The sequence below is a fragment of the Vigna radiata genome, chromosome 5 (genome assembly GCF_000741045.1).
Source record: "Vigna radiata var. radiata cultivar VC1973A chromosome 5, Vradiata_ver6, whole genome shotgun sequence".
NCBI classification, from domain to species: Eukaryota; Viridiplantae; Streptophyta; class Magnoliopsida; order Fabales; family Fabaceae; genus Vigna; species Vigna radiata.
This window is the reverse complement of record NC_028355.1, coordinates 29,417,743-29,427,708: the sequence shown is the minus strand read 5'-3', so window position 1 is coordinate 29,427,708 and position 9,966 is coordinate 29,417,743. Positions and strand designations below refer to the sequence as shown.

Genomic DNA, 9,966 nt, shown 5'->3' with positions numbered 1-9,966 from the left:
TTGAATACCACGACACATCTCCACAAGATCCTTAAGAACATCCTTTGCGGGAGCTTCCTTAGACTTGATGTATACTGATCCTACTGTACAGAGGAGATACCACCAATTGTGTTGTGGCTCTAACTGGAGGTGGAAGATTAAGATGATTGTGGCAAGCAACTCTTTTTTTTTTTCTAATTTAAAATTGACATGTCATATTATTTAAAGAAATAACAACTTATTAAGTTTTGGTTAGGAAAACAATTGTACCATTTTATTTTAAATAATTAACTTTGACCAATTTTTTCATTTGTTATTTTTTTTAAAAGATATAACCATTAAGTGTATCGATGACCAAAGAGATGTTAAACCTTTTAATAATATAGAATAACCTCTACTTAAAAAAAAAAAAAATTTCTCTCAAAAATTCCTAAAAATTGCGGGTTGGTAGTAGGCTGAGTGAGTTTGTTTTTCTTATTGACCCCAGAGAATGGTGTAATAACAAGCTTCGAAAAGAAGACAGAGAGAAAGAGAAAGATGAGGTTTTCGGGTTACATAGCTCAATGGAGAAGCGCAGCGAAGGAAGCGTTGGACCGCACAGGCATCACTGTGAATTTCCTGTGTTGGCTTCACTTCACCAGCAACTACCTCTGTTCCCCAGTTCACGTATTCATTTCAAAGATTCAAGCTTTTCTCCCCTTCTTGGTGCTTTTCGGATACTCTTTTTGATGCAATTGCGTCATTCCCTGCTTGCAGGCGTATGGGGTTAGCATGCTCCCCACTCTCAACGTCACCGGCGACATCCTCCTCGCCGACCACCTCTCCCCGCTGCTTGGGAACGTCGGCCACGGCGACTTAGTTCTCGTTCGGTCCCCTCTCAACCCTAAGATCAGGTTGACGAAGCGCGTCGTGGCCGTGGAAGGGGACACCGTCACTTACTTCGACCCGTTGCACTCTGAAGCTTCTCAAGTTGCAGTGGTGTGTGTGCTTAGTGGTTTGTTCTTCATTTGCTCTAGAATTAATCTGTGTTTTATTTTTTTCTTTTGCTTTTGTATTAAATGAATTATAATTGTTTTTACATTGTCATCCAATTATTGTTAGGAATCTAATTATTGATGGTAATTCAAGTAAAAGATGAAAGATGATAGGAAATGAGAAAATTCGGTGTCAGGAAAGAAAGACTCATTAATATTAAGTCTTAAAGTTTTATGTTGTAGGTAATTTAAAGTCTTTTATATGGACAGCTCATACTTCTTTTGTGTTTAATCTCATTCTTCCACTCTCAAGAAATTTTCCAACAACAAATCAGAGTTGAAGGTTTATCTTGGTGTCCAACTCGGACAAAGACAAGTGTGTCCATTGGAGTAAGACCGAACCGCATTTAGGCTCACACTTGAGGAGAAGATTCTTAGAATTCAAATATAAGTTGAAAATCTCATATTAAGCAAAAATGAGAAAGTTGAGTCACATATAAGAATAGAAAGATCATGAACATTAATTCATAAGGTTTTATATTGAAAGTAGGGTCAAGTCTTTTATATAGGAAACTTATATCTTTGAGGTGATCAACATCTCCGGTCTATCCCTTAGAAATTTCTCAACAATTGTCAAAGTAAGCAAAGAAGAAGGTTCCTCGCAATATGAAAGTGTGATGAGGGTCATTGTATGTTTTGTTCTTGCACATGCACTAGCATATGTACAGAGACCGGTTCAGATTGAAATCCAAGTCTAATGGGTCACCAAAATTGAACTTTACCACCATGTCAGGGATTGTTCTTATGGATTGTGATTTGTTGACGTTATAATCTGACTTTATATTCGTAGACAACAGAAGACACTTTTTTGTTTTCACTTTGTTTTCTGTTTCAAAAGGTTTGTGTAAGAAATTCTGAAACTATTGTTTTCTTTTTCCGTTTTCACTTTTTCCTGGGTAAACTTCCGAAAACATCAACCTAAATGCCCCGTCTTACTGTTATGAATTTAGATGAATATTTGCAGTATAGAGTATATATACATGTAATTTTAATATTGTAGTAGCTTAACTGTATAATCATGCAAGATCATAGTGAGTAGAGGCAGGTGTGAAAGTTGCTTTAGTAATGACTTATGAGATTGAAAGCCATTGGTTGATGCTTTCAATTTGTGATTTATCATAAGTTGTTTATATGATGTGACCCAGTTAGGCGGGTCTTTTTGACTGCTTATTCAACTGACTCCGATGTTTTAGGTGGCATTTTCATTAAAGAATATGTGAAACTAAGTGAATGGTTAGAGTAATTTGCTACTTCTTCTCTATGTATAGAATGGAAAAGTACAGTTGCATTTCCTTACCTGGCACTAATCGGGCTGGTGCCACACAGCAGCTCTGTCCCATGTATAACATTGGCAGAAGAGTCTTAAACAGACCGAATGCATTTCTGTTTTACTCACTTGGTCACTTGAAGAGATGACTTATTTGCCTGTGATGAATAGTATTGTCACTCAAAATTTCACTTTCCGTTAAGCTGAAAACATGTATATTTTTAAGAAAAATATTATAAAGTGTTCTTTTTTATAATATACACTCATTTAATTTAAACACTACACCCTAATTTTTATCATGCCAATCCAATTACTTTTGTTTGCTGAACTTAAGATGCAATAAGTAGTTACCAATTGTCTATTGTTTGATATTATGTTTTAATTGCTGTTATAATCTGTTTTATCAATCTTTTCTCCACAGGTGCCAAAGGGGCATGTTTGGATTCAAGGGGATAACATTTATGCCTCCCGTGACTCACGCCATTTTGGTCCTGTCCCATATGGTCTCATTGAAGGAAAAGTGTTTTTCAGGGTAAGTGTTGTACTTCATACATTCTACGTTCTTGAATGATTTAAGGATTGGTTCTTTAAGTTTCTCTCTTTTATCTTAAGATTGTTTGAATTTCATGATGCACTTTTCTTTTATCTTCATGTGGTCTGACATTTTTTATTTCCCATAAAATTGCAGAGTGAGGTAGAGTTGTATTGATACTGTTATGTTAATACAGTGCTAAGCTTGTTTTTCTTTTGCTCACTACTGTACTCGGATAAATCAGTCATTTTGTAGTTGAACCAATGTTTATAAAAGCACACTGGTCATTGATCCTGTCAAGACTCAAGTTCAAGGTTCAACAACTATGGTTGAACTGATTTTAATAAATATTCCCTCCAGTCCTTACCATGAGTCGCATTCTAAAAGAAATTGTTGGTTCTTTTATTAAGACATAGTTTATCCCTATTAAATATTATGAGTATTTGTGGGAGTAATAATTAAATATTCCCTCCAGCCCTTAATATAAGACATAGTTTAAAAGAAATTGTTGGTTAGGCATTTTATAGATTCTATGAAATATTAAATTTCTTTTCCTTATTTCTCATTATTAATATTATGGATATGTGTTTTTTTTATTAATAAACATTGAGAAAATATTTTTAAAAGTCATTAATGAGGATAAACTTTGTACATTGCTGACATTGTTTTATAAATTCAACAAAATCAACTGAATTAATTACTTTTATTGATTTATGTGTTTATCTTAGAAATGTCTTATATTAAGAACGGGTGGGAGTATAGTATAAAGCAACTACTTTTATTTGTTGTTATGTGTTAGATATCATAACCTCAAATAATTTGACCTATTATTGTAGTGAAAAGTGAAAACATCATTTGCTGTGCGGAAGCTAGGTCATTTTGATTAATTAGTCGAACCATTTTATGTTATGCTACAAATATTTTACATGATTGGAAAAATGTGCATGTTAGTAGTTGTTGGCCAGTACAAATTTGTTCTATTTACTGATTTTAAATCATCCATTTAAGATATTTCAAATACTGTATGTTACTAGGTATGGCCACCTAGTAGCTTTGGATTACTCGATCAATGAAGAAATTTTAAAGGTACTGTACTTTTAGTTGTGCGTGAGATGTATGTTTGCATCTTTTGTTTAAAGTATTTATTGAACACTATGTCCCTAGCTACAGCGAGTGAAATCTTTCATATGGATATATTACGTACCTTATAAGGAATTGGCAAAACAAGATAGAGAGTGCCTTCTAAAGAATTGACAAACAAGATAGATAAAAGGTAAAAAGAAGACCCCTTTTCTGTATTATTCATTGATTATCTATTCAAAACACAAACATCCACTTACCAAGGAAATATCCTTTCACATGGGGCATTCCGTTTCACAACAACTAAAATATTCTTATCTCAGCACCCCTCAACCTTGGAGACAAATTATGAACCAAACATACACAATCAAACATGCGGAGGAAACATGAAAGATAGAATCATTTTAAAAAATTGTAAGAAGGAACACTATTGCTAATAGAAGAAGACATTTTGTTAATAAGAAAACAAGCATTTACGATAACATCACCCCAATGATGGGCCAATATATTGGCAGCATGTAAGAAGGTACAGGTAGTCTTAACCAAGTGTCTACTTTTTCTCTCTACAATACCATCTTTTTGAAGTGTAGACAAGTAGACTGATGTGAAATGGCATTTGAACTTAAAACTATAAAGAAATTAGAGAATTACTCTTTGGCATTATCACTTTGTACAATTTTAATTATTTGGCCAAGCTGATTTTCAGTTTCATTCTATAAGGATGTAAAGATAGATGACAATTTAGAACAATCTTTCATAAGATAAGTCAAAGTATATTTTGAATATTCATCAATGAAAGTAATAAAATACCTTAAACCAAAATATGAGATATGCCATAGTCCCCAAATATCAAAGCGGATGATAGGAAAATAATAATTACTTCTTGATTCAAACTTTTTAGGAAAAGAATATTTAACATGTTTTTCTAGTTGACATGACTAACATTCTAACATAGAGGAGTACTAAGACTTGAAAAAGAGAGTGACTTTATTATTTTCATCCATATCAATTACATTCTCCTTATCTCTATTTGTAACAATCTAATGTTCTAAAAAAGGGAAATAAAGAAACAATATACTGAAAAATAATCTAGAAGATCCTACAAATATTTTCTCTAATTAGAAAGATTCTATAGATATTTTCTCTAATTAAAAGGATTCTATAGATATTTCCTCTAATTACAACGCTTCCCCTCAAGTTGGTAAATGAATATCAATCATTCCCAACTTGCTTACAAGATCTTGAAATCTACTCGGAGGGAGCCCTTTTGTAAAAATATATGCTATCTGAAATTCTGTAGGAACATGAATTGTAATCACAAAGCCTATGTTTAGATTATCTTTGATGAAATGTCTATCAATCTTAATGTGTTTGGTCCTGTTATGTTGTACTAGATTATGGGCAATGCTCATGGCAAACTTATTGTCATAGTGTAGTTGCACAAGGTTGTCCATTTTGACTTTAAGGTCATAAAAAATTATTTGCATCCAGAGTCCTTCACACGTTCCGTGAGCAAGAGCTCGAAATTCAGCTTCTACACTAGAACAAGATACTCTATCTTGCTTTTTGCTCCTCCATGTTACCAGACTATCTCCAAGAAACACACAATACCCAAAAATAGATTTTCTCTGAGTAATAGAACCTGCATAGTCAACATCAGGATATATTTTCATAGTCAACGTGTCTTCCCTTTTGAATAATAGCCCTTTTTCTGGACTTGGCTTCAAGTATTGGAGAATTTTGTCAACCGCTTACATGTGTCTCTCTTTTTGGATCATGCATAAATTGACTCATTACACTAACTGCATAAGCAATGTCTGGTCTTGTGTGTGATAGATAAATCAATTTTCCTCCCAATCTTTGATATTGGTTTTCTCTATAGGAGCAGTTTCTTTAGTTCCAATTCTGTGATTTTGTTCTATAGGAACTGTTGAGATTTTACATCCTAACTTTCTTGTTTCTTTTAGGAGATCAAGTACATATTTTCTTTGGGAGATGAAAATTCCGTTCTTGGAGTAAGCAACCTCTATTCCAAGAAAATATTTGAGTTTTCCCAAGTCTTTCATTTCAAATTCGACTGCCAATTTTTCTTTTAATGCCAATTTTGTTTCATCATCTCCTACAATAATCATATCATCCACATAGACAAGCAATAGAGTGAGTTTACCAGTAAATGAGTGCTTTATGAATAGAGTATGATCTCCTTGGGTTTGTTAGTATCCCAAGGAAACCATTACTTTTGTAAATCTTCCAAACCATGCTCTTGGTGATTGTTTCTTAATCAGAGTCCCTTTGAACTATCATCTCCACCTATTGATATCCTCCACCACAGGAACCTAAAGAATAGTAATGTTATTCAAGAACACGATGAATCCTTTACTTTAAATTCTTCTCCCTCGTTACTCGAAACCACGATTCTTGGTGAAGATGATTCAGGCTGGGTAATAGCTATTAGAAAAGGTATTCGTTCCACTCGAAACCACGACTCCTGGTAAAGATGATTCAAGCTGGCTCTTAGCTCTTAGAAAAGGTACTTGTTCCACTCAAAACCCATATCCTATTTATAAGTTTCTAAGTTATAACCGATTGTCTTCTTCCTATTATTCTTTTCTATCTTAGTGTCTTCTATTACCATTCCCAAAAATGTGAAGGAAACACTTGATCATCCTCCGATGGCGACAAGCCATCATTGCAATGATTGCAGAAATGCAAGCTCTTGATCAAAGTAAAACTTGGGAGTTAGTTTCCCTTCCACCTGGGAGAAAGGTTGTTGGATGTTAATGGGTTTATACCATTAATGTTGGCCCTAATAGTGGAATTGATATCTCAAGACACGATTAGTTGCAAAAGGGTATACTCAAGTTTTTGGCCTTGATTGTAGTGATACTTTCTCTCTGGTGGCCAAGATGACTACTATTCGTCTCTTCTTTGCCATGGCTGCAATTCGTCATTGGCCACTCCATTAATTGGATATGAAAAATGCCTTTCTACATGGTGATCTTGCCTCTTGGGTTCGTTGTTCAGGGGGAGTCATGTAATGTATGTAAGTTGCGCTACTCTTTATGGCCTTAAGCAATCACCATGTTCTTGGTTTGGTAGATTCAGCACAGTTGTTCAAACCTTTGGGCTAAAACACAATGAGATTAGACATTTATGGGTGGTCCATTAGTTGACGATAGCGGGTGGAACAACATACCCAACAAACAACAAATTTCGCTCGGATAGGTTTTAACTCGTGACTTTGATATCATGTTAAGAAGTAGACTTTAAACCCAACTCAATTCTACAAAACTGACTTATAAGACGAGGTTTATACCCACACATATATACTCTAAATTGACCTTATCTCTATTCGATGTGAGGCTTTCAACAATTACATTAGCATACTTAGATTTAATAATTATTCCAACAACTAGGATAGTCTCTCTTAGAATTTCTGTCCTAGACCTTTTCTATGAGAGTTGGTTGAACGTCTCTCAAGAACACCGTCCAATCCATTTTACAAAGACCTGAACACTCCATCTTCGAGTAGCTTCCCCATCCATCCATCAATTTTGCATTCCAGTTCAGTTCAACATGCAGCCTTCCTCCATCTCGAAACAACCCTCTAAAACTAGTGAGCCTTTTTCTTTTGACCAGCTTTAGTGGTCTTTTGGGCTTTTTTAGATTTCTTAGGTGGCCTGCCTGATTTTCTGCTATATGGGATTACTTATAAGGAGGTAGCCTCATCTTCAAAATCATCTTTACTCAATTATTCTTCCTCCTCTTGCACCCGAACAGATCAGAATTTAGAAACCATATTAGCATCCACAAGCATGGAATTAGAATCAGTTTCTTTGGCTGCTGATCCAAATGCAGCAGCAGCCATATCAGAAGAACTATTTGTAGCTTTAGTATCAGGAGAAGCAATAGCCTCGTTCAAGTTCCATGGTACTCAAGCTACGAAAAGTATTATTATGAAGCAGGTCTGACCCATTATGAATCTGCTCTAAAACGTTAGAAGTATAAACAATAGGAATATGTTCATCAGACTGAACTTCAACCCTGCTGTCAGACTTATTCTGTTGATGCTCAGAAATTCTTCTCTCGAAATCAACATTAGGAATATTCAAACCTTCATCCGCCAAGTTTATGATAGGTTCTAGAGGTGACATATCATCCAAGTCATTAGAGGATAACTCAGCAGCAGCAGAAACCTTGATAGCAGAATTAATAATGTAATTAGATATATCTAATACCATCTCCTTCCGCTGTTTAGGGATATATATTTGTTTAACAGCCTATGCTCCTTTATCAGGAACAACTAATTTGGCTATTCCAAACTTGTGTCTCCTGCTCAATTATTTTTAGTGTGACCAATCATCTTACAAGCTGAGCGAAATGGAAATAATTTCTCATATTCGATATCAACCACAAAAGGCCTCTCTATCAATAGATAACTTTCCTTTCCTGTGACAAAATGAGTGTTTTTATTGAACAGTGCTTACACCTACTTATGCTTGCGTGGAGCTTCAGTGATTTACATGCTCCTTTCAGGCAAGATGGGGCACATGTTTTGGGGTCTGTGTAGCGTGTATTGCTGGGAAATGAATAGAATGAAAAACTTAACTCGCAAAACAATGGCTTTCTTTGTTTTTCCTTTACCCTCAACATTATAGAATTGAGATTCAAGGTATGCAATCTGTTTTGCCCTTAAGTATGATTATATCATTGATATGTGTGTGTGTGTCTATATATATATATATATATATATATATATATATATATATATATATATATATATATATATATATATAATGATTTGGAAATGATGTTTAAATTTTGTTCCCTATTTGAATATAAAAACATAAAAGTGTATTAAAAAAGTTTAATATTTGAAGTTCAATTTAGAAATGAAATTTAAATATATGTTTAATGAAATAATAACATGCCAATTAATTTAATATTCAACAATCGTATTTAACTAACCGTGAAAGTAAATAATATTATTCATTACAATCATGGATTAAAAAAATACATAAAATTATAAAAAACAACACAAATTAAATACGTGAGTTTCCTATATTGTTGTGGACATGTTGGAGACCATTACAAAGGTTCCAGGATATGGTATTCAAAGCTAGTTGTAGTTCATCTACACCTTGTTGCAGTCCTTTAATACCATTGTATATTTGGTTTAACATAGGAAGATAGGGTTGATGTCCTTAAACCTCGAAGTCTTTATCTGGATTTCGTAGTCTTCTTTGTCAGGGTCATGTTACTCATGGTAACCTATGCAATGTTGCTAAGCACTGTTTATGTTGTTGATTACATTTAATTTTTTCAAAGATTTCACGTTTAGGAAATTTGACCACCCTAATTTAGTCTTGGAATTTTTATGTCAAAGTAAATTCCACATGTAAGATATACGAGTTATAAAAGCATAATATGGTATTAGTTTTTCATTTTCGCATATATTCAATGATATTATGTGACCAATTAATGGTTATATTATGTTTCATTTCTCACGTCATGAAGATATTTTCTTGTAGGAGTTGTGCATAGTCAACATCGCAAAGACATTCGCGAAGCTCCGACATTAACATTTCAACCAAAGTAGCATTCCTATTGTAGTTAAGGTGATCAATTTTTGTCTCCACCATATTTCAAGTTTGCAACATTTATCTAATCATTTGGTGTGATCTAATAATCTTCTTCAACACCTCAATGATTAGATTATCTATGTCGAGGAGTTTGATATGTGTGTAGAACGTTTTTACGAGATCCTCATAATAATCGCCTTTTCATGACAATAATCTTTCTAAGGATTGAGAGGTCAATTACTAAAAATGTAAATCCGAGAAAATGTAAATCCAGTCGTAACAAAGAAGGGGAAATTCATTTTCTTCTTGTACGGTGTCATATTTCCAACGACCGGAAATACTTAGAAACCGAACGGTCTTAGTGGACAAGCAGCCCACTATAGCGCCACATTCTCACTGGGCTCAAGGCCCAATTCATAAAAATATATCATTCAGATATATTCACCAGATATATCTTGCGAAGATATTATAACAGAGATATGTCAAGTAAGA

General features: G+C 34.1%; 1 protein-coding gene across 5 annotated transcripts; it reads left to right on the top strand.

Moving 5' to 3' along the window:
• The first annotated feature begins 407 nt into the window (after positions 1-407).
• On the top strand, positions 408-9,684 carry LOC106761214 (mitochondrial inner membrane protease subunit 1). 5 transcript variants are annotated; one of them, XM_022781336.1, is made up of 5 exons: positions 411-645; positions 736-957; positions 2,702-2,812; positions 3,847-3,898; positions 5,860-5,885. In XM_022781336.1, the coding sequence occupies exons 1-4, from the start codon at positions 517-519 to the stop codon at positions 3,883-3,885; spliced, it is 501 nt and encodes a 166-aa protein (XP_022637057.1). In that variant the 5' UTR covers positions 411-516; the 3' UTR covers positions 3,886-3,898; positions 5,860-5,885. The 5 variants fall into 5 exon arrangements, 4 of the variants coding, with proteins under 4 accessions (XP_022637058.1, XP_014500227.1, XP_022637057.1 ...); XM_014644742.2 differs by lacking the exon at positions 5,860-5,885 and adding an exon at positions 9,424-9,684 and having other exon boundaries at positions 412-645; XR_002667980.1 differs by lacking the exon at positions 5,860-5,885 and having other exon boundaries at positions 408-645; positions 736-973; positions 3,847-3,863.
• The last annotated feature ends 282 nt before the right edge of the window (positions 9,685-9,966 follow it).

Bases quoted from the DNA above. Each gene is read 5' to 3' on its own strand.
- LOC106761214 (XM_014644741.2), top strand. From the start codon at position 517: ATGAGGTTTTCGGGTTACATAGCTCAATGGAGAAGCGCAGCGAAGGAA. The intron at 958-2,701 runs GTGTGTGTGCTT...TTTTCTCCACAG, and splicing joins AAGCTTCTCAAGTTGCAGTG to GTGCCAAAGGGGCATGTTTG. The intron at 2,813-9,423 runs GTAAGTGTTGTA...ATTTTCTTGTAG, and splicing joins AAGGAAAAGTGTTTTTCAGG to GAGTTGTGCATAGTCAACAT.